General features: G+C 38.9%; 1 protein-coding gene across 1 annotated transcript; it reads left to right on the top strand.

Moving 5' to 3' along the window:
- The first annotated feature begins 23,090 nt into the window (after positions 1–23,090).
- On the top strand, positions 23,091–24,367 carry LOC126191529 (nucleoporin NUP42-like). Its single transcript, XM_049932432.1, has one exon. It carries the CDS (start codon positions 23,186–23,188, stop codon positions 24,230–24,232), a length of 1,047 nt encoding a protein of 348 aa, XP_049788389.1. The 5' UTR covers positions 23,091–23,185; the 3' UTR covers positions 24,233–24,367.
- Positions 24,368–25,793: the final 1,426 nt, after the last annotated feature.

Below are 25,793 nucleotides of genomic sequence, written 5' to 3'. Positions count from 1 at the left end.
ATACCAATTTTAAATGACAATTAATACCTGTTTTCATGAAAAGTAATAAATTGTTTTGATTATTTTTCATTAGCAAGGTAAAGCTAAGGAGATTCTCGTCATCTGCCATTAAGTGGACAATAGAAAATTTACTGCAGTTAATGCAGCGAAAATATTTATGATTGGAGCTTTAATTTAATTTTACTGGCTTTAGAATATTGAATAAGGAAAAAAAGGGCTCTCTTGCATTTATATTTACATTTAATAATGATTTCATAAGAATAATTGTTTTGCTGGAGTAATGGCCGACCTATGCTGCAAGAGGAATGGTGGTCCGGAGCACACGACACATTTATGTCCAGCATACAATGGCGCCCATCATCTGTACAAGAATCGAATACAAGAGAGAGAGTAACATGATACCATGTTTCTGGTCTTTTTCATTGACCAAAACAGATAAAATTAAGAAGGTTCGAGATCATAAACTTTCGTTCTCTAGAAATAGCTTCTTTTTCTTCTAAATGTGAATGTTCATTGCTCAAAACACATCGTAGTTTAACACTTCTATCGTCACATGACGAATCATTCATCAGAATACAAAAACTCCATTTTTTAAAATAAATATATGTGGCGTTCCACCACAGTAGCATTACACTACAAGCGATTTCCTTTCCTGTTCCATTCATAAATGGAGCAAGAAGCAACCATCTATATCCCTCTGTGCGAGTTCTAATTTCTTGCATCTTATTTCCATAGTCCTTATGCGAAATGCACATTGGTGGCAGGAGAATGTTCTGCAGTCTGCATCAAATACCTGTTCTCAAAATTTTTCCAACAATGTCCCTGAAATGAAAATCGTCTTCCCTCCAGGGATTCCCATTTGAGTTCATGAAGCATCTCTATAATACTTGCAAGTTGATTGAACCTACCGGTAACAAATCTGTCAGCAGGCCTTTGAATTGCTTTGATATCTTTCTCTAATCTGACCTGGTGGGGTTCTCATACACTCGAGTAGTACTCACGAATCGACTGCATTAACGTTCTACATGCTGTTTCCCTTATACACTCCTGGAAATTGAAATAAGAACACCGTGAATTCATTGTCCCAGGAAGGGGAAACTTTATTGACACATTCCTGGGGTCAGATACATCACATGATCACACTAACAGAACCACAGGCACATAGACACAGGCAACAGAGCATGCACAATGTCGGCACTAGTACAGTGTATATCCACCTTTCGCAGCAATGCAGGCTGCTATTCTCCCATGGAGACGATCGTAGAGATGCTGGATGTAGTCCTGTTGAACGGCTTGCTATGCCATTTCCACCTGGCGCCTCAGTTGGACCAGCGTTTGTGCTGGACGTGCAGACCGCATGAGACGATGCTTCATCCAGTCCCAAACATGCTCATTGGGGGACAGATCCGGAGTTCTTGCTGGCCAGGGTAGTTGACTTACACCTTCTAGAGCACGTTGGGTGGCACGGGATACATGCGGACGTGCATTGTCCTGTTGGAACAGCAAGTTCCCTTGCCGGTCTAGGAATGGTAGAACGATGGGTTCGATGACGGTTTGGATGTACCGTGCACTATTCAGCGTCCCCTCGACGATCACCAGTGGTGTACGGCCAGTGTAGGAGATCGCTCCCCACACCATGATGCTGGGTGTTGGCCCTGTGTGCCTCGGTCGTATGCAGTCCTGATTGTGGCGCTCACCTGCACGGCGCCAAACACGCATACGACCATCATTGGCACCAAGGCAGAAGCGACTCTCATCGCTGAAGACGACACGTCTCCATTCGTCCCTCCATTCACGCCTGTCGCGACACCACTGGAGGCGGGCTGCACGATGTTGGGGCGTGAGCGGAAGACGGCCTAACGGTGTGCGGGACCGTAGCCCAGCTTCATGGAGACGGTTGCAAATGGTCCTCGCCGATACCCCAGGAGCAACAGTGTCCCTAATTTGCTGGGAAGTGGCGGTGCGGTCCCCTACGGCACTGCGTAGGATCCTACGGTCTTGGCGTGCATCCGTGCGTCGCTGCGGTCCGGTCCCAGGTCGACGGGCACGTGCACCTTCCGCCGACCACTGGCGACAACATCGATGTACTGTGGAGACCTCACGCCCCACGTGTTGAGCAATTCGGCGGTACGTCCACCTGGCCTCCCGCATGCCCACTATACGCGCTCGCTCAAAGTCCGTCAACTGCACATACGGTTCACGTCCACACTGTCGCGGCATGCTACCAGTGTTAAAGACTGCGATGGAGCTCCGTATGCCACGGCAAACTGGCTGACACTGACGGCGGCGGTGCACAAATGCTGCGCAGCTAGCGCCATTCGACGGCCAACACCGCGGTTCCTGGTGTGTCCGCTGTGCCGTGCGTGTGATCATTGCTTGTACAGCCCTCTCGCAGTGTCCGGAGCAAGTATGGTGGGTCTGACACACCGGTGTCAATGTGTTCTTTTTTCCATTTCCAGGAGTGTAGATTAGCTGCACTTTCCGTTCTTTTGTCCTTATTATATGTGGGAGTCACCTACACATTTATCCAGGCGCTTGAGCCTTAGTGCTGGGCGAGTGATTCGCGATACACTCAAGCTAAGTAAGGGGCCAAGGCCGTAGTGTACTCTCAGGGAAACCAAACTGGTATTCCATCCACACCTGGCGACTTATTTGTTTTCAACTCTTTGAGTTATTCCTCTACACCATGAATGGCTATTACTATTTCCTCCATCATAACTAATGAGGAAATATTGAATAGGATTGGGGAGAAGAGAAGTTTGTGGCACAACTTGACCAGAAGAAGGGATCGGTTGGTAGGACATGTTCTGAGGCATCAAGGGATCACCAATTTAGTATTGGAAGGCAGTGTGGAGGGTAAAAATCGTAGGGGGAGACCAATAGATGAATACACTAAGCAGATTCAGAAGGATGTAGGTTGCAGTAGGTACTGGGAGATGAAGAAGCTTGCACAGGATAGAGTAGCATGGAGAGCTGCATCAAACCAGTCTCTGGACTGAAGACAACAACAACAACAACATTTCCTCCATACAGGAGTCTGTGTGATGTTAAAACAACAGTACATTTGTATGAATCTCTTATATGAAAGATTACTTGAATACGAAATTTAAGACTTTGGCTTTTCTTTTTCAGTCTTGTATTGCCATACCAGACTAGTTGACAAGTGATTGGATAAAATCCTTCTATATGCTTAGTGACTTTATGTAAGACCAGAATTTCATTGGGTTCTCAGCATGGTATGCTGTTTCTTGACAGATACAGATACAGACACTTATGGAGCAATTCGGAGGAAAAGCTGGATCCAACATCCAAGGCCTGTGCAAAACATTAAAAAAACACGTTAATAGGAATTAATATTGTTCAAGATATTTAAGTAAATGAGCTGAAGTACCCAAGAACTCTACCAAATCACGTGAAGGTTCGATTAGAAAAGTTTATCCTACTCTACCACTATTTAATTAAATAAACAAGAATCTTAAAGTGGAAAACAACCTAACAAAAGAATACGGTAGTGAGAGGAATATCTTTGCAAGAGAAATGAAGAGTAGCTTCAAGACATATGATATACAGCTTCATTGACATTTGTGAAAATGTACATAATATTGTAGGAGGTGACCAGTTGTACCATACTTTAATAGACGACAGATTATGTCAGTGCAGGTTATCAGTGGAAGAATTCTAAAAATTCACCCTACTGTAAATATTGGCAGTTGTAAAATTATTGCTTTCTTACAGAGTTCAGCTAAATTAAATCAAATAAACCTAGATGTATATTCAAGAAATCTCATACCTTGTTCTCATATATATGTTTCGAATTTTTACCTTTTATTTCTTATGGTTAAGAAACTGTTACAATAAAACAGCATAAACCCGTGTGAGGTTGTTAGTACCCCCATCGGGCGCCTCCCCAGGTGGCGGATAGGGGAATGCCTCCTAGATATAGGTGGTACTGGGGAAATCAAATACCCAGGGCGGACCAAAAACTAACGAAATGTAGCGTCTGAACTCCTAGAGGAGCGGCTACAAACAGCGTCTGTTCTCCATGTTAGGAGCAGCTAAACACACAGTCTGGAACTTACAATCCCAGTTTTAACCTCGAAATGGCCCAAAAAGCCATCTCCCCCCTGAATTTCAAACAACTATGCATGATGTCAATTTCTCTAGATAGAACTACTCCAGGAGGTAACCAATCCTCCGCCGCTAGCAGCAGCGCAATCAGGCCTAAGGATTCTGGAGAGCCTGAAGCACCATGTCGTTCAAGAAATTCAAAATCCTCTAAACTGAAGAAAAACAACGTACATTTCTTTGGAACCCTAAATATTAACTCGCTCTTGAAGCCGGGAAAACTGAAGCAGCTCACCAAAGTCTTGAAGGTATATAAAATCCAAATATGTGCGCTGCAGGAAACCAGATTCAGAGATGAAGATTTAATGGATTATGAAGGATACAGGATATTTAAAGGAAAAAAAGGCTGGAACCCATGTGGAAGAGGCCTTCCCCACCTTGGAACAGGCTTCATCGTGAAATCTAACTGGGTAAACTCAATAACCGACTTCCAGTCACCTAATGAACGCTTGTCTTTTCTCACATTCCGCGCCCTAAATAAAACCTATACACTTATTAATTGCCACGCACCCATCAACAATGACAATAAGAAAAACCCTCAGAAAGTAGATACATATTGGGAATCTCTAGACCACGAACTTTCTAAAATCCCAACATCAAATGTGAAAATACTGTTTGGGGACTTCAATGCACAAATAGGCCAAAAAAAATTACAAAAAAACAGTAGGAAACTACCCGGCTCACAAAAGGACAAACAGAAATGGAGAAAGATTAATAGAACTATGCAAGGGTCATAACTTAAAATTAATATCTACAAATTTCAAAAAACCTCCTAAGAAACAGAAAACATGGAAATCACCAAACACAAGTATTGGAGAGTTCCAGATAGATCACATAGCCATCACACACTATAATCAAAAATAAATAATGAATGTAAGAGTTCGGAAAGGGGAAAACATTGTAACTGACCACTACTTATCGGCAATCAAATTAAATTTCATACCACAAAGAAAGAAACAAATACAAAACAGGAAAACTCAAAAGATAGACGCAAACATCTTGAAAGAGAAAAGAGAAGAATTCTGTCAAAACATAGTTATATGTTCGGATAAATGGGAAGATATAAAAGAAGGAATGATAAGATCTGCTCAAGAAGTCGCAAAAATGAAAAAGAGAAAGAAACACGAATGGTGGGATGAGATATGTGAGGAAGCAATAGAACAAAGGATGAAGGCATAGAAGAAATGGCACTCAACCAAAAGTGATAAGGACTACCTGGAGTTCAAACAGCAAAGATCTTCTACAGCAAAACTCATTAGATCAGTAAAAAGACTATTTAAAAGAACCAACTTATACAAATGGATAAAGATTTTAAGAGAAACAATAACAGATCCTTTTACAACACATTCAGACAGAAACTACAAAAATATGTAGCACCAAATCTGTGTTTTAAAGATACCAGTGGAAAACTGGCAATGAATAATGAAGAAAATTGTGAAATATTAGCAAAATATTTTGAACAACTCCTCAACTGTCAGGAACCTATTGAAAAATTACCAGCCAACACCCCAAACACAGTAAACAATAATTCTGAACCCCCATGCCTCATAGAAATCAGAGAAATCATTAAAAACCTTAAGAACAATAAAGCACCAGGGGAAGACATGATAATTGCAGAAATGTGGAAAAGTGTGGATAATACAACTCAAGAAAAACTACTGGGAATAATCAATGAGATTTGGAGAACAGAACGTATACCGGAAGAATGGAAAACTGCATTAATCCACCCCATCTTCAAGAAAGGGGATAAAACCGATGCAAATAACTACAGAGGGATATCTTTACTTCCGGTAACGTATAAAATTCTATCTAAGGCCCTACAAAACAGATTGGAGAAACAACTTGATCAAGAAATTGGTGAATACCAAGCAGGCTTTAGGAAGGGAAGATCTTGTGTGGAGCAAATTTTAAACTTGAAGTTAATTATTAAATATAGACGATTAAGAGGAAAAGACATCTTTATCACGTTTGTTGACTTCAAGAAAGCGTACGACTCCGTTGACAGAACAACCTTGGTTAACATCCTTAGGGAGTTTGGAGCAGACAAGAAAACAGTCGCAATCGTCAAAGAAACACTTATGGATACCTATGCAAAAGTAAAGTTCCGTGGTGAGGTATCCAGACCATTAAAAATCAGAACAGGATTAAGACAAGAAGATGGGTTGTCACCTACCCTATTCAACTGTGTGTTAGAAAAAGTTATTAGAGCGTAGAGGAAGAAAACGACTGAAGAAGGAATACAAAAAATCAGATTAGGAAGAATAAGGGATGGATTAGAAATACATTGCCTCGCTTTTGCTGATGACTTAGCGATTCTGGCAGGAAGTTTGGAAGAAGCAGTCAAACAGATCAATATTCTGAATGAAACAGCAGAAAAAGCAGGACTGAAAATCTCCTTTGAAAAGACAGAGTACCTAACCAATGTAAAAGAGGCACCAAACAATATGATTACAAAGTATGGCCAGATAAAGAAGGTTTCTAATTTCAAATATTTAGGGGAAATCATGCAGCCCAATGCTTCAGATAAAGAACGAAATAAAACAAGAACAAGAAAAATGGAAATGGCATTCCAGCTAACAAAGAATGTGTACAACAAGAAGTCAGTATCAATTAACGCAAAAATAAGGCACTACAACACTGTGATTAAGCCAGAGTGTCTGTATGCATCTGAATGTTTAGCAGTGAACACTAACAAGGAAATGGAAGCTATACCAAAAATGGAGCGAAAAATCATTAGAAGAGTACTTGGGCCGAGGTTTGAGAATGGGACTTGGAAGCTTAGAAGTAATAGAGAAGTGTATGACAAAATTGAGAAAGTGGGAGATACTATGAGGAAGAGTAGAGTAAGCTTTTACGCCCTACGCCCATGTGAAAAGAATAAATGATGAAAGGCTGGCAAAGAAAATATTCATGTTTTTGACAAGAACCCCAGAACCCAAATTACCTGGTTCAAAGAAGTCAAAGCAGACTTAGAGGAGATGGGTATAGGAGAAGATGATATAACCAACAGAGACTTAATGAGAGACACAATTCAACATTTTGAAGGATTTGAAGTGAAGAAGAGAAGAACTGGAGGAACAGTGTGGACAGAAGACCGAAGGGAGCAGCACAGAGAGAGGATGAAGACATATTGGCAGAAGAGAAAAGAGGAGGAGCGCAATAGGAGAAATGTACATTGAAAAATAGTTGTTTAACGCGGTCCCTAGACGGCCAAAATTGGAAAAAAACAGCATAAAGCAAAGTACACAGCAGTTTCAATAAATGCCACACAAAACCTTATCCTATCACAAAACAATTAAATCAGTTACTTAACTGAGAACTGTGTTCACATGGCCCATATTTTTCAGCTTTCTGCAATTTTTTAAATTTCCTTTGACCAGTTTCTTGTGGATATACAAATATATCCAATGAAGCTTTCAAAATAGCTCATCAGAATAGTGTAATGTATCTCGTCATCTCACTACATCTTACTATTTAATACCAGTTCAGGCTGTCACATGATATTATGTAACGTCATGTCAAAATATCACACAAAGCATTTCAAATGGTGGCATCCACATAGGTTATCAATGGAATATCAAGTCACTTCACCTCAGTTTCTCGAGAAAAATTTTTTAATAGTGTTGTAATCTGCTAACATCAGAAATTAATCTATTTTCTCTGTGTTCACATATGTTATTATTATTCATGTATGGTCCAAATAGGACCATGTGAGGTACAATCCATCAATGACACTGTTGATAGTTGGCCTACATTTGTGTCTAAATTTGTTTCGCCCTTTCAGAATGAAGTCTTTCATCAGACAATGGTGTTCCAGTCAGTTTTCCAATTTCCCTCTGACCAACTTTCCAAACTAATATCTTTTTTCTAAACGTTTTTCTACCTGTAATGGCTGCATGAGTTATACCGGCTTCTTTAAGATACTCCTTAATTGCAGCAATCCATTTATTTGGCTCAGTTTCAGCCTTACATCTGTTTTTGTAGAATCCTACTATTTGTTTTGTCAACCAAGTGAGTGCCATTCTTTTAATGTGCCCATAAAATCTAAGTCTTCATTTACTCATGACAGCATGTATGTCTGTGTATTGTTCTATTCACTTACTACTTCTCATGTGCTGGCCCGTGACTGGCAGTACCCAAAATCGATTGTCAACGACAAGGGATCGTACTGTACCAACGTCTCTATGCTGTTACTGCAGAGTATCCTGTTGCGCAAAGTACTTAGGCCACCAGTCGACCACCACACCTTTAATTAGGTAAAGTTTCTTATTTTTAAATAGATGTTAAGACTACAGAACGCTATCTCATTGCAGAAGATTCCAGTTGGAGAGGATCCTCTGATGACGACAAGAATATAGCCTGCACCACAATCACACTGGCTATGAACTAATCGAACACGAAATCAGCCTTAGTACAATTAATATTTCAGCCACCTCAACTGCTGACCATGCAAACAGCCTGTCTGCCAAATAATGGGAACAACACCCTGCCTAAACACGACGCCGAAATCGTACCAAGACACGACAGAACTAAGAATAATCACTTAACAATATTCACACACCAATGATTACTGAAGATAAGCAGTAGTGAATAAATGGGCACATTTAATGAACCACTCTCGTTGTCTACGATACTGATCTCGTCAGAGCAGCAAATTACTTTAATTTCAGTACCTGATTATATTGCGTAACAATAAATGCGACATCCAACTAGCAATTGTTATCTTTCACAACGAGCTTTTCACAATGCAGTACGTACTCGGAACTATTTTATTACTTGTACTAAAACACCAATCTGTCTACCGTCTTGAAATGATTATTCTGTTTATGGACACTTCCATCACTACTGTTAGGACTTAAAACATTTTTAATTCTCCCTTAAATATTTTTCCAACTCGACACAGCAATAATATGTAAGTGATGAGACTTCGCATGCGTCACAGAAGAACGAATCTTTGTTAGTAGCAAAAGCTTTGGCCTTTCCGTAAATAATTCAATAATTCAATTAAACTTATTCATCATTTAGGAAGCTTTTCCCTTAATTGAAATCTTTTCTTTAATATTGAGAAGATCTACTTTCAGTAGATTATTTAATTTCATTCTTTCAAGAACCTTTTACCAAGCACATTTAAAAACCCCACATTATAGGTGGTATCGAGTCCACTGTATCAATATCTCTGAATTACACTCGTTTATACTTCCGAAAATTCTATAGATATATTCACACTAGATATCAATTAAATAGACTGGAAGGTTTCCCTTAACCCCAATAAAATTGGATTTATTTTCCTTCTAGGTATCCCAATACACATTGGTTATCACCAGTGAACGAGTGCCAGCAAATATATTATCATTCCCCACAATACGGAAACAAGTAATAAAAAAATCAATCAAAAATCCTAGATGTCACCTCCACTTTTCAACTAACTTTAAGTTACAATTTAAAAGCAAATCTTGACCTCTTCAGGCGTTGACCACACGAGACCCGCTAAGTTCCCTAACATTTAAATCGACCACTCGTCACCTTGATGAATCAAGTTTTGGTTTAGCTACGTGTAGCTCGTTAAATGTTTCCTTAATTTACTATCGCTTGTCTACTCAGTGATATGTGCACACCATCACCGTATAGTGAAACAGTTTGTCGTTCTATGAGCCAATTCGCTGTCTGCTGCAAGCTTGTGGTCTTGAAAATACAGCTACCGACACGTGTTCGAGACTTTCCCTTCTCGATACACACATGCACAATAACCAAACCACCTCAAAAAAACGACAAGCAACCCAATTACCTCTGGGCGCGTCGCGAACACTCAACATATAATGCAGACGGGATATTGGTCACACCAATTCCACAAAACTCAGCACCTAACAAATCAATCTCTCAATTAAATCAGGCTCATGTGGGACTAACCCCAGCAAATTTTACGAACGAAACTGTTCCCACAACTACAATCAATAAAATTCCGAGCACTCTCCCAAGACTTAGGTGTCAACTGAGTAGCCTCACTACACCATGCAGTGAAACACTATAAGATCAAACCTGATACACACCACTACCACCACTTGGTCGGTGAGAGGTCTGTCGGGGAACTAACTAACCCTTTTCGTTGTACAATAGAAACCATTTAAAACGAACAAACACCCAACGCCATGCCAACTTTTAACAATTAATGTAATAATCATCGATGCTGTCGATTCTTTGCAATAGCAGCCGCCTGCTGCGCGTCACTCAGGCGGCATCTCTGGACGCAGTGAGGGCGATATGGTATGTCACTGCAGTCGCGCATGCTCGCCACCTGCTATTCCGTAGAGCTCTCATATAATCTAGAACACAATTTGATTTTGGTTTTACCACATCATACACGTATATTATCGTGACCACCAGGTGTTATCCTTGATTTATCATGCAGGACGCTCAGCATCAGTAAGGCCGAACATACCCTGTGCATTTTGACTCAGCACACTCAGCCTATAAGTTTCTCCATCAGTAATTTTGGGTTCTAATATTTTCCTAATAATCTTTCTTTCTTTCTTTTGAATTCCTTCAGTACTCAATTTAGAAACTGATTTTTGAATATAAATATTTTATGTCAATCTGAATGTAGTTGCCATTTTTTGAAAGCGATCTTCGTTACCAGCGTTTTCCAAACCGTTTTCTTGTATGTTTTCCCCCAAGTATTTAAACTGAGAAACCCTTTTTATTTTTTCCACATTTTGTGTTCAGAAACTTTGTGCTTGTTTGTTGCATGTCATATATTACGTTTTTTCGTATGTTATCTCAAGTCCTGCTTTTTCTGCAACTTCTTTCAGAATTTCAATTTGTTTTTGGTCTGTGGTAATATCCCTAGTTAAATTTCCAGATCATCTGCAACGGTGAGGCAATCTACTCTAATATTACTTCTACTTAACTTGATTGGTTGATCTATATTTTGACTCGAATTTTGCTCTCGCCATTCTGTAATTACCTTTTCCAAAACAGAGCTAAGTAGTAATGGGGAGAGTTCATCTCCCTGTCTAACACTAGTCTTTATATTAAATAGTTCATAAAGTCCCCCATGACATAACCTTGAGAGCTAGTGTCGGTTGAAGTTTCCTTAAACAGTGTTAGAGTGTTATTATCTAACCCTTGTTCCTTTAACATTTGGAATAGAGATTCACGGTCAACTGAGTCATAGGCCTTTTTAAAATCCACAAATATACATACAATATTGTTACCAGAAATCCTTTGGTGCCTAAGGATTAGTTTCAAATTAAGAATTTGTTCTGGATAGATCTGTATGGTCTAAAGCCAGCTTGGTATTCACCAATTTTAGGTTCTAACTCTTCTTGGGCTTGATCAAATAAACATTGCGAGATAACTTTATATGTGACCAGGAGAAGATTCCTCGGTAATTATTAACATCGGTTCTATCCCCTTGTTATGCAATCGATGAATTAGTGCAGTATTTTAATCCTCAGGTATTTTCCCAGTCTGCCAGTTATGTCCTATTAGTTGAGTGATCTCTTTATAGTGTTAGCGCCAGCTGATTTTAGTAGTTCTGCAATTATACCATCTTGTCAGGGTGCTTTATTGTTTTTAAGCCTCTTAATTTGTTTAATTATTTCGATTTTATAAGGTGCTTTAGAGTTAGAGTTAGTGTTATTAGTTTGCTGTGGTTGGAATTTATTCGCTGATTCTGGACAGTTTCATAGTTTTTCAAAATAATTAGCAAGTTCCTTACAATTTTCCTGGCTGTTAAGAGCCAAACTGCCATTTTCATTTTTGAAGCAAACACTTTGATGTTGGTAACCAGGTAGTTGTGTTTTGTATCTTTTATAATAGTTTCTTGTATTGGTCTTTTGAAAGTCTTTTTCGATTTCTAAAAGTTGGGCGTTTTCGTAGTTTCTTTTAGTCTGAAGGATTAATTTAGATGTTTCTTTTCTTACAGTGAGATAGGTGTTGTTCATATTTTCAGTTTTGCTACTACTCCAATTTTTGAATGCCACTTGCGTAGACTTAACTGCTGTTTCACAATCCACATTCCATCCCAGGTGTTTTTGTTTCTTTTGAAGTGGAATTAAATTCTGTGCAGTTTTAATGAACTTTTCTTTTAGGCTTTGCCAATTATTGGATAGTTTTTGTCAAATTCGTTTGTTAGAGCAGCGGTTATTTTAGCAGAAAAAGTTCTGGTTTTGAAGAGTTTTTGAGGTGGAAGTTTTACTTTTATTCGCATTAAATAATGGTCAGAATCAATATTAGCCCCATTCCTAACTTGGACATTCAAAATTTCTCTGTTGTTTGGGTATGACTTTGCTACAGGGTTGATTTGAAATTCCCCAATAAATATTTGGGTGCCTCCCAAGTTTTTTGTGTAGAAGAGTTCTTTCTAAAAAGTGTTACATACTTTTAGGGTTAAACTTTTTGCATTTTTCAACACGTTTTTGGCCAATTTGGGTTTGTCCATACATGCGTAGGAAATTCGCCCATTGTTTTCTTATATTTTTTTCTCTTTAGCGAATTAAGCATTAAATTCACCCATTAAACTTTTAACATGGTTTGAGGGAATTTTCAAGATGACACTTTCTAATGTTTCCCAAGTTTCATTAACTTCCTCAGGTTTTTTTGGTTATCCTCATTAACTGCCATAAGGGCATTAATTAAAGTGTTTGCTTTATTTGAGCATTTGAGAAAAAATTTTATTAGTCTATTACTGAGAGGTTTTACCTCCATTACTGAATTTTAAATATTTTTGGAGACTGCAAAAGCAGTCCCCTTATGAGGTGTATAATTAAGTATTCGTTTATCAGTTTTACTTTTAATAATACGATAATTACCGAAATCCATGGTGTTATTGTCTGTCATTCGTATTTTTTGGAGTCCCAAAATTGGAATATTCTGTTCTTTTAACATATTCCCAATTTATGAAGTTTACTTGGTTCCAAAAGCGTTTGTATGTTAAGTGTTGCAAAAAATGTTTTTGTTTTGGTTTTAAGTTGAACAGAGGACTCCGAATTCCACTTTACAATCACATTGCATTTTAACCTGGCTGTCCCAGAATCCGGAAGACCAGTTGCGCCAGGAACGCTGGCGGTGGATTGATCACCTGGGGTAATATTGCGATTATCAAAATGCTCCATGATGATTGTACCCGTAATCAATTGGGGGTGAGTAGACTCATTGAGTGAACTCAGAGTGTTAAGACTGGAACGGTTGGTTCCAGAATACAAATGTCAGCCGCACCACTGATAAACAGACGATGACCACTTTGCCACTTGCTGCAAGACAGACACAAGTGGACTTGCTTTCATTTTGCCTTGCTCCGGACTGCTTATTCAGTGTTCGCAGCTGTCCACCATATCTGATAGAACGTATGTTATAATAGTGGATTTTGTGCTTTTGTTTCTTTCCATCTTTATTTTATTATTGTACTTTTTCGTGGCTTATTGCAAATGTTCTATGGCAACTTGGATATTTGTTCCATCAAATGTTCTTCCATAAGCGAGATCAGATATCTGAGAGCGAAACACTATTTAGGTTTTACAGTAACTGAACAGAGCTGACATCCACACAGTATATAAATAAGAACGTAAGTAGACAAAGCAGTTATCATTAAACAACATAGTATGTGAAAAAGTCAGCTCTAGTGAAGGAGAAAAATACAGCTATTTTTGACATTGCTAGGTACATAAGGAAAAAAGTAATGGATAAGGTAAACAGGTTCCACTCACTCCCTTATAAATATTGCTTGAAGTGTTTCGATATACATATTTTCGCTAGCAAATAAATGTCGATGTTTTGATATGTTATACGTGAATGTAGATTTTCCTAGCGCATACAGCTGATAAAATCTGCTAGGGCTACTATCTAGTTGGGTGTGCTGCAATTTCGCGACGAGAATGAGTATCATTCTCAACATCTTCTGGCGAACTGTCGAGATGGCGCAGGCGGTCGATATAAGTCCTTAGCAGCGGCCATCTCTCCCAACCTCTTCCGCCAGGGAGTGATCCAGGGATCTGTGGTGGGGAAGTGGCCGCTGCAATCACCATTCAGTTGTATACACCTGTGCTTTCTCGACACTTCGCCAGAAAATGATGAGAGTGACCCTCATCGAAACTTCGCTGAATTTTGAAATATTGTTTCACTTCTCAGCACTTTACTGAAGAAAATTAATTAAGAACATGTGTTATGAAGTTCACTGTTCACTGTTCACTGACAGAGTTTATCGTTGCTATTTCCTAAATTCCGATGCTATACTCCGACTTTTTGGGTCATGGATAGCAACTCATGAACTCACTTTCACCATTTAGTACTAGGCTACATGAACTGACATGGCGTGATGTGACGGACAGTGAGAATACACCCTGAAATGGCAGTGCCATGTCGTGATGGCCACTGTGAACTGGCTGCTACACTGAGAAAACAGATATCAAAATTCCTTTGATTTAAGCTGTTGTAAATAATACTAGCTGGGGAACGTGGCATCGCCTGGATCAGAACATATGGTATGGGAGAAGGTACGAGTACCATTATAGATATGAGACATACAGACATATATCTCATTAAGGATATTATGAATGTCGTTATCCTATTGGTAATATAGTTTCATCACAATGCATGGTGGTGGGTAAGTGTGGCTGGCAAAATTATGGGTAATATGGAGCAATAAATATTCTTAGGTAAAGCTGTAAGGTGGCTATAATTTCACACCTTACAAGCACTTATCTACATATTTTGATATGATTTAAATCGGAATTAGGTATCATTTGATAGGTTGTACATAGTATATATGAATATTTAAAGAAGACTGACATTGTCAAGTACACCTTGTGAATAGTTGTTAACCCTTATTGCATGTCAGGTGACGGATTGTCTTTATTATCAAAATGGTGTAAAGTATGGTTACCTACACTAGCAGAGGTTGGAACGCCAGTGGAAATGAAATGGCAGGGGTAACTCAGGTCGCGGGTGGAAAAGCCCGCACAGGTGCGTTGGTCCTGCTTAACACAGGAAGTAGTCCAAGACGAACAGTTGGGGCACCTGAGTGCTGAAGCACAATACAGCGGCGGCCGGGCGGTCTTGTAACGAGGCCAGAAGGATAACCAGATAATACTTCAGAAACTCTGAAAATCTTGGACACAACAGAGAGGAACAAGGAAGCGTTACCTCGGAAATGCGGGCTGGGTTATTTCTGAGGATTTTTATGCTGAGAAGTGTACCATTGCATGAATTCCAAATTAATGAGTATAGGTATTTCCTGGCAAACTATCCACGCCAGACGACAAAAGACTAAAATATCTTTGGTCAGCGTTCGGAAGAATCTGTATAGAGGGAGAATATTCCCTGGTTTCGAGAATATGATTCACCTTCTGCAGTTACAAGGGAGGGGACCTGAGCTTTGCTGGGAAGCCAGCAGTGGAGAGAAAAAGGCCTTCTGTTTTGAGTGCATGCTTGGACGGTCGCTCAGTATCAGCTTTTGTTGGTACATATGAACTTGCTATCTTTGCTCTCAATCTGTACTCTGTCCTTGTGGCTGGGAGTACGCGTTTCTCGTCTCTAGAACGCAGAGAGGAGAAGACAGTATTAGATTATACTAATCAGAGGACCACCCTCTGCCATCCTAGTGTTTGAATGAATTTTTTTTATATTTTGTAGCTGGAGTTCTTCCGTCATCACAGACGTGTATGAGAACCAGCACTCTGACGTACCGGACGCAGTACAAACGGTGATATTGCTAATTGCTACGTCTTATTTGGACAGCTGTGATCACGTAACTTTATTTTCACTGACATTGCATACCACTGTAGATCATCTCTGAAAGCAGTGTCTTCTAGTATTTGATACCTAGATGATGTCAGTCGTCTCACATTATTTATATTAGATTGTGTAGACATAAAAGGGGCAGATTTGGGCAATTAATCAGTAATATTAGTCAGGAAAATCTGTTGTATCTCTTTATGTCCATTGGACATTGATACATAAACATTGTGATATATGAAGGGGTTTTAATCTACAATAAATGTATAAACAGAAACAACATTTATCATTTAGTAGTTACTAGATACTTTAATCATTCATTTATGTTCATGCTGTAATTTATATGTTAAAGAGCAAGAAGGAGGAAATAACATCACTATTAAGAGATGGAATACCATGAAAAATATAGCTAACAAAATTAACTCCCTGGATGCTAGAAAAAACTTCGCATGGATCATACGGAGAGTGAACTATACATCTGAGGAAATGGAGTTGGCACAAATTGAACAAGATTTCCAGAAGACAAATACACGACACTTCTACAGAACTTTTAGGGCCAATTTCACCAAGTACCATCCTCCAAGCCTACACTTCAAAGCTCCAAATGTGAAGCTAGCTTACAATGATAAAGACAACTGCCAGATATTAGCGAATTACTTCACAGCTTTTCTGAATTGTTAACCTCCAAACTCCACATTTTCTTTTACCGATTACATAGAGGTCCACCCAAATTCATCACCACCCACAAAGAGGAAATCAAGCTAATTATTCACTTGCTTAAAAACAACAAAGCACCAGGTGAAGATTCTATAATTGTTGACCTTCGGAAGTTTGCAGGGAATAAAGCAGTAGATAAACTAACAGAAATTATCAGCCAAATTTGGGAAACTGAAAGACTCCCACATGGCAAGAATTCTGCTCTAATTCATCCTCTTCATAAGAAAGGCGACAGAACAGATGTAAATAACTATTGTGGTATCTCTCATATCAACAACCTATAAGATTCTGTCGAAAGCTCTGCAAACTAGGATAGAAGAACAGCTAGACCCAGAGTAGAGTATCAAGGAGGCTTCAGGAAGGGGTGATCATGCGTCGAACAGATAATTAACCTCAAATCCATCCTTTTGTACCCGAAGCTCAGGAATAAATATTTTGTTGTGACCTTTGTGGATTTTAAAAAGGTATACGATCGATTGATCGTAAAACCCTGATCAGAATTCTAGAAGAACTTGGCCTAGACAAGAAGACCAAAGCGATAATCCAAAAAACCCTAACCAACACAACCTCAAAATTGAAATCTAGAGGAGAAACATCAAAAGCTTTCGAAATCAAGACTGGAGTGAGGCAAAGAGATGTGCTCTCACCTCTGTTCTTCAACTGTGCTCCCAAGAAGGTGATTTGTGAGTGGTGCAAAGAACTGGAAAACCAAGTAATTAAAAATAGTCAGGCTGGGTTACAAGAAACAAAATCTTGAAATCGATTGTCTCGCTTTTGCAGATGATATTGCAATTTTTTCTGACTCCATGGAAACAGCTGAGAGACAGATTAATGAGCTTAACATACAAGAACAAAGACTGGCCTCCAAATTTCATTTGAGAAAACGGAGATCCTAAGATCTGCTTCAGGGGGTAGTCAGACAGGGCCAAATCTTAATTTTCACATTCAGTATTTTCCATTGTTCACACTCATTTTACACCAGCCTGGAGTAGCATCTTGGAAAGCTAAATAATATATGACAAACATAGGTTCACCACTAAGGGAGCTTGTAGAGGGTGAAGGTAACATTAAGCAAGTCGAAAAGTTTAAATATCTCGGAGAATGGGTAACAGCCACCTTATCAGACAAAGACGTCTTCATATCACGCATGAACCAAATGGAAATGGCATTCCATTTCACCAAAAACCTCTACAGCAAATGATCAGTACCGTTCAATGCAAAGTTAAGGCATTACTGAAGAGTTTTCCATCCAGAGGTCTTGTACGCCTCTGAATGCCTAGTAATGAACAAAAATGGCCTAATCGAAAAACTGGAGGCCAAGGAAAGGAATATTTTGAGAAAGATATTAGGTCCCATAAAAGAGAATGGGAAATATAGAAGATGTCATAATTGTGAACTGTATTCCCACACAGAGAAGATAACTGATACCATCTGGAAAAGAAGGATTATGTTTTATGGACATATGACCCGAATGACATCTGGAAGACTCACCAATCGTATGGTCAACTACTTTTAGGAGAAGAAAACAAAATGATCGTGGTTCACAGAGGTGGAGAAAGATCTTAAAGAAGTGGGAATCACCCATGATGACATCCTGGGATGATGACATCCTGGGGTGTGTCCCACTCAAGGAGAAACTTATAGCGTGGCAGGGTTTCCAAGAAAAGCCAAAACTAAAAACAGAAAAGGCTTGGACCCAGGAGAGGTAGGAGCAACACCGAGAACAAATGTTGGAGCACTGGGCAAACATCCGAACACGTAAAGCAAGACAGTTGAAACAATGTGGTCCAAAGATGACCTATACAAAATGAATGAATGAATGAATTAATTAATTAATTAATTAAGAGATCCTAAGATCTGCTTCAGGGGGTAGTCAGACAGGGCCAAATCTTAATTTTCACATTCAGTATTTTCCATTGTTCACACTCATTTTACACCAGCCTGGAGTAGCATCTTGGAAAGCTAAATAATATATGACTTACTAACTTTGCAATACATGTGAAACTGTTTTTATTGTTTCACTCATGATGCAGTGTAATGGTGATAGAGTCCTTAACACGTTTCATCTGTACTGTGGTGGGTTGAAATGGGTGCTTGTGGTTGGCAGATGTTCAATACAATTTGTGACATGAACATTTAGCACTCTTAGAAAAATCTATACTCTCTGTGAGTTTTGGACTTTACTACATTAGTGAATATACTCGCTTACACTGTTCTCACACTGTTTCTTCTACACTGGCATTAACCGTATGCTACAGAGAAACATTTAACTGTGGTTAACACTCTGGGGTCAATGTGAAGTGATTGGCGAAAATGCGATAAAGTATGAAAAGGATTATACTCACAAAGAATAAGTGAAATATTTAACCAAAATCATTGCAGTATACTATTCGATTATTCATTTGTTACTTGCAAGTATTTTTTCTTTGAGTCTATCTGGATTTTTTTCTTTGTGTGTCTGTTGATTGTTCACGAAGTGTGGTTGACAAAAACGCACTGAGAGATTAAAATCTGATATATTTGACACTACATGTCGTTATTTAAGTATGAATGACGAAGCCCTGCAAGCATCGGATTATGTCAGATGAATGAAACGATTAACGGACTTTCACACGTACAGTAAAGTTTGTAAGTCACAGAGTATACAATGATGAGCCAAAACATTATAACCACCTGCTTAATAGCTTGTTTGTCGATCTTTGGAACGAAATACATTGAGTGTATCAGGGATCCACTAGTTTGTTGGTGGGTTTGTGGAGGTATGTGTCATTAGATTTCTATGCACAGGTCACGTAACTCGGGTAAATGACGGGCCAGCATTAATGATGGGCTGCTGAATTGCGTACAGGGTGATGGCGCCCAATAGCGATCCAGATGGGTTCCATAGGATTTACATCAGGCAAATTTGGTTGCTGAGACATTGACGCAAGTTCATTATAATGCTCCTCAAACCATTGTAATAGTTCTGGCTCAGAAAGACGGACAATTATACTGCTGCAAGATGATATCACGGTCAGGAAAGATATCAAGCATGAAGGGATGCAGGTGGTTCACAGTTATCAGTGTGTTTTTGATACTACCACAGGTCCCATGCAATCGCAGGAAAATGTCTCCCATAGCATAAGACTGCTCACAAAAGCTTGCATCCTTGACGCGCTGCATGGTTCGAGCCTCGTTTCACCTCGATGGCGGCGTTTGTGGAAACGACCATAGATCTAGTGTAGAAAAAACCTGTTTCATCCGAAGACCCAACACTTTTCCATTGATCAACGGTCGAATCCCGATGGTCCTGTGCCCACTGAAATCGTAATAGACGATGTTGTTGGGTCAACATGTTAACACATAGGAGTACTCTGCTGCAGAGCTCCATTTTCAGCAATGCATGGTGAATGGTGTACTCTGAAAACTTGCACATCCACCAGCATTGTGTATTTCGGTAAAGATTCCACAGATCACCATCTATCGTACTTTACAGAGCAGACTAGCCTTCAAACCCCATGTTCTGTGCGAAGTCGTGGACATCCAACCATTTAGCGCCTAGTGGTAGTTTCACTGTCCTTCTACCTCTTTCCATAAGTGCTCAAGACAGAAGCATGTGAACATTCGAACAGCCTCGTTGTTTTCGAATACTTGTTCACAGACTTTGAGTAATAATAGTCTGCATCAAATTTACTAATCTCAATAGATTTCCCCATTTGAAGCCCATATCTTCGCTAGGATGAACCCCTGTTGTGTCCGTTCTTCTTACATGTTGCTTGTTACGCATCACATGCCCGCAGTAATTATCTTTTATATTTGTTGTTTTTTAACTTGTATATACGTTCTGCACTATACACGAAAGCTGCACAATGTTTAGTTTTCGTGTATCATAGTTTCGTCATTTGTTAAAATTCTTTTCTTTCCTATTTAAATGTGAATAGCGTTGCTGATTCATTCTTGTGCACATGTGTTAATCATAGCATTGCATTTATGTATGAGAATACGACACGTCCTGTCAGTTATGGTACTTGATTTCTGCATCGTGCACAATGTTCTGTTTTCGTATTTCATAATTTTCGACAATAATTAAAATTATATTTGTGGATATTTAAATATAAAGATGTTAGTGATTCGTTATCATGTGTTAAATTCACTGTTGCATGTTTAAGCAACCCTCATACCATCAATAATATTGACAATACTGTCAGTTGGGAATGTGACTTTACAAGAAGTGTCCCAGCTATTTTAGCAGTATCTGGTAAACAAAACAAAAACGAGTTTGGCGTAATGTGTCTAAGAATCGCTGAAAAAAGAAGCGATTTCTCATATGTTAATTTACCAACTAAAACACAGAATGAAAAGATTTCATAAAATAATTTTGGATGAGTCCTTCATATTACAACAAATTATTAATTTTGGTACAACATAAAAAATGGAAGCAAAACACGTTGATGGGACAGATTAGTTGAAACTTCGAGGTTTCGAGTGGAAGGCGGGTCTTTAAAATGCCTGAAGTTCAGTTCTGTAATTATAAGCAAAAACAATAAATTAGGAGACCCATTACTGAAACCTCTAAAGTAATTATATCTGTTCTGCAATGTTATACTCGTATTTGGGCAAAAAAGCCAACTTTTTTACGCTTTGTGATAATGTGGTGACATGGACATGTATTTTGCAGTCATCACATATTTATGCCGAGGCCTACTGTGCTTTCAAATTAATAAAGGAAGCACTGCCATAATGAATCCTCCACTATCACCCTAAAATAATAGATAAAACTGCCTCTGCACTGTCTTATTAAAACTGTTTTGTTATAAAAGACTATTAAAATAACTGAATGTTATGTTCAAAGATGAACTAAAAAATAAACAATGAACACTTATACTATGTGGATGGTTCACGGAGCTCTGCCAACATCTGAATGGCGGATATTGTCAAAATGTCAATTCCAGACCTCATATGTTTAGTATGTATTGACAATACTGAAAATATTTTCGAGTGTACCAACACTGCTTGTCAGTATTTCTAGTACTGACCTCATAGGCGACCTCCTAGTCAACATTATGATGGTTTGACACTGTTATTTACTGTGTAAGGGGCCTTTTCGAGAATACTGTTTTTAATGTGCAACGAAGCATCCAGCTTGTATTTGACACCTAAGAGGTGTTGTCATGTTGAAGACTCCAGCTTGTGTGTACTAGGCTGTAGCAAGTGTTATAGCTGTCACTGCGGCAATTGTGTGCGCTTAGAACTGTGGACCAATCCGGACTAAGCCAAAGGCTTCTTATTGGCAGTTACAAACGAAGGGAAGGTGAGGGCTGGCAGAACTTTGATACCCCTTCAACCCAACTATTTCACAGCTTCAAAATATAAATATAATCTATTCGAGCAAAAATAAATGCAGATATAATACAAAATACCTTAACAGGAAGGCAGGCTATGTCACCATCAAGTGATGGTGTGTTCACAGTAGACAGGAATCAACCTAACGTCACTCACTTAGCCTCATACCAAACAGTGAAAATAAGGTTATGAGGTACTACCCTTGATTCATGCAGACAGAGCAGAGTATTAGAATTAAGGACCTATCAATGTTAAAGTTTATTAATGGCCAAAGAAAAAATTCATAATGGCTATTATCGATACATCTTGTACGGTAAAGTGCTGAGAAGTGAAATAACAGCAAAAGTGCCTTCCAAACACTTCAAAACATTGACCTTTTTTGTTAGCAAAAATATATAAATGCAAACATATCAAATAATATTTATAGGAAAATATCTAGATCCTGTCTTTCTTGACTATTGCAATTTTTCTTTAAGCATGAATCAATGTCAAAACAACAGAGCAGACTTTCTCGCTACTGAAAAAAAGGAAGGAAAAAATTACTTCATCGATTTACGTTGTTATTTACACAGGTTGTAGGTTTTTTCTTTAGCTAGTTACTGTAAAACTGTAATAATTTTTCTATTTTCAACAGAAACAATATCCTAGTCGCTATGGAACATTAGTAAGTGTGATTTATTGTCTAGCTTGTGCAGCAGCATTGTGGGGCAAATCCGGAAACGCATCAGTTGCACTTTTATTTTATTTATTTATTATTATTATTTTTAATGTCTCGACCGGTTTTGGCTCCTAAGTTCATTTTCCAAAGGTTATACATCTAGCATCATGAGAGTACAAAGACAGTCTGCGTTTATGCGATTTCAAATTTGCAGTGTTTCAGGGAAACAAACTAAAATAATAAAATATAAACTTTGAAGGTGCAAAAGCTCAAAATGCAAAAGCTTAACGAAAAGTAGGTTAATTCCTGCTGTCGGCAGACGACGACTCCGTTCCCCCAATGTAAACGACAAATACTTATTCCTGACAAACCAACGCCATAATGAATTTTGAGTCACTAGAATATTGAATGCAGCATGTGGAACCGACAACTGACAGCTCTACTGCAGCATGAGCCACTGGCGTCATTTTAGTTGCATTTAGGAACTCAGACTTAACGGATGTTGACCTTCTCTTCAACGAACGTCCTTGCAGCAACGCAGAGTTGAAGTTCTTAGCAGAAAAGTCTTTGGGTTGTTTTGGGAAACAGCATGGTGCTGATGGTGATCGGGAAGTACGTTTTGAAGTGCTCAAGATGGTTGTATGTCGATACTTTCTACAAGGCATATGTAAGTTTGGAAGTAACTGTAGATATGAACACTCATACCGCGAATATGAAAACGAAGGATCACCAACGAGTAGTTACAGAAGAACGTACGGTGGACAGTATCATGAGAGTGCAAACAGATACAACACCGCCCCTCAGAATCCAGCTCTCACCAACATACGGGATCTAATGCAAGTTGTTATAAATGAGTTGAATCTAAGTGAGCGGGGTGGGCAATGGCCGCTATCATGTTTTGCTCCTTTTAAGGAGAAGCCATGTTATCCAGGTCTGGACGATTACTCTCCTGAGGAAGTGCGATGGCAGATGTACGAGGCTGTGAAGTCAGGTTCTGTTGACGAATGTAAAAGACGCATCCAGCAACTCCACGAGTCATACAAGGTGAAGAAAAATAATATTCTTCATCCTACTGCTGAAACGTATGCAGTCGTTGAAAAGCTTTTCAAGGGTGAAATTACAGCAACAAACTTCGCGCCGTTGCCTGCTGCACCACCTGCAAACTTCTCTTTCAACATATCAAATAGTGGGGAGAGGCGAGCAACACCTAGTCTATTTGGTGGTGGGGCGGTTGCAGTTAGCGGCGTTAACAATAACAACACACCAAATCTTTTTGGCGGATCTGGAGAAACTGTTCAACAAAGAAGTGTATTTAACGTGACAGCACAAGGCATTCCTACAGCTAACGTGTTTGGAAATAGACAGACACCAGCGCCAACACCCATGTATGGTGGCACAGGTGCAGTTACAAACAATGTGTTCCATGTTGAAACGGGAAACTTGAATAAGAGCAACTTTTTTGCGAACAACTCGCAACAGATGTCATTTGATAAGTCAGTTCAACAGCCTGCTGGTTTTACACAGCAAAGTGCCCAAGTAGGAAACGTGTCAGCTGTACAAACTGATGTTTATACTAATATGAATGAACTTGTGGAATCTGAACGAAATTCATTTAGTGCACAGACATTTGCAATGGGTCATATACCCAAAAGGCCGCCACCAAGAGAATTCTGCGTGTAGCAGCTTAAATTATTGACATGAGCGATGCTTACCCATTCTTTTGAAAGCACACAACAATAAATGATATTGAACTCTTTTGTTCTCTGTATTATTCAAAAACCTAATTTTCGTCCATTCCAGTATTTATGTTGAAAAATAAAATTGACAAGGGTGTAATGGATCTGTAGTTAGTTACCTGTTTAGCTCATGTGACTTCCACGTGTGCATACACAGTGTTTCAGAAAATGTAATTAAGGTAAACTAATTCCAAAGAGGACATCAGTAAAGTTGATTAATGTAAATTGAGAATTTTAGTGTTTTGATGGACACACATGGCTATAAAATCATTGTGTTCTTCACTTGTGAGTCATCTTGCTTGTACCCGTGAATGTTAGTGATGCCTTCAAAGTTAATTGAATAGTTTTTTGAATTAGTAGAAGGGGGCACAGAGAGTGGCGGAAGTATGGCTTACCAATGGGGAGGGGAAAGGGACAAGCTGTGTTTTCTCATTCACTGCTGGCAGAACATATGTGCAAATTCTGTGCTAGCTGTTTACAGAAGTATAAGAGGTACACACTTCATTGGGTACTGTAGCTGCACTCTTCCAAGGAGTGTAGCTAAAAAATTCATCTCTTACTTTGACGCAGATTGACTGCATGATGAAGCATTTTGTCATTTCTACTAGCCTACACTGCTTTATTATTTGTTATTGTCAGAGCACAAAGATTCGTAGTGGCCAGGTGCAAAACTAGCATTGTGGTACAAAAGTAGGGAACCATGTTATCAAAAGCTATAGGCCAAGTAGTGTGCAATTAGGTTTATTACTTGTAAATACTCATCTCAGTTGTGATACAGTGTGATAGCTTTTCTGGATTACATAAAGTAGAGCTGTCACCCCAAAGTACTTTACTAGGCATTGTTTTTTAGGGATTGCATGAGATCTAATGGTGAAAAATCATGTTCCTCAAACGTACAACTTGGGTAATTTTATGAAACACGCTGCTTTTCGTGATGGTTAGGTGCACTTGCAATCCTCGTGATGTTTGATAGCTGCTGACAGTACCTCAGTAAACAATGTGCATACATCATCTGTAAGAATAGATTGTTTTTTGTGCAAGACCAAAAAGAAATCCTAGGTAGATAATATAGTGATGGTGGAAAACTCAGCACCTGATCTCATAATTGCTACTAGTCTCAGCTGTAAGAAATGTACCTTGCCATTTGAATTTCTGAGGAATTAATCCCTTTTACATATAAGCATTTTAGGTTAGGGTCTATTGTGGCTGTTATTGATGCCAATTAGAACTAGAAGTTTATTGTTACCGGTCACAATTTCTCTTATTTCCACTATATCTCTGTTATGTGGTGGAATTATTGGAATGAATAAGACACTCATATGTTGAGTACAGCATTGTCTTCTGCTACTAGACAGTGCCACAATTACCCAAAGTCATACACAAAACACACATTGTATGTGTTTGTTAATTCACGTAAGTCCACCAGATGATAAAGATTTAAACCTCTGAAATGCATAGTGAGAATGAAATAAATTGTAGCTGGTAAGCCTATAGAAAACTTATAG

This window comes from Schistocerca cancellata, chromosome 6 (assembly GCF_023864275.1).
Source record: "Schistocerca cancellata isolate TAMUIC-IGC-003103 chromosome 6, iqSchCanc2.1, whole genome shotgun sequence".
NCBI classification, from domain to species: Eukaryota; Metazoa; Arthropoda; class Insecta; order Orthoptera; family Acrididae; genus Schistocerca; species Schistocerca cancellata.
The sequence above is the reverse complement of the archived record's forward strand: the minus strand, read 5'-3'. Positions and strand labels throughout refer to the sequence as shown.

What these genes read in the sequence shown, in the direction of transcription:
- LOC126191529 (XM_049932432.1), top strand. Translation starts at nt 23,186, where the DNA reads ATGGTTGTATGTCGATACTTTCTACAAGGCATATGTAAGTTTGGAAGT.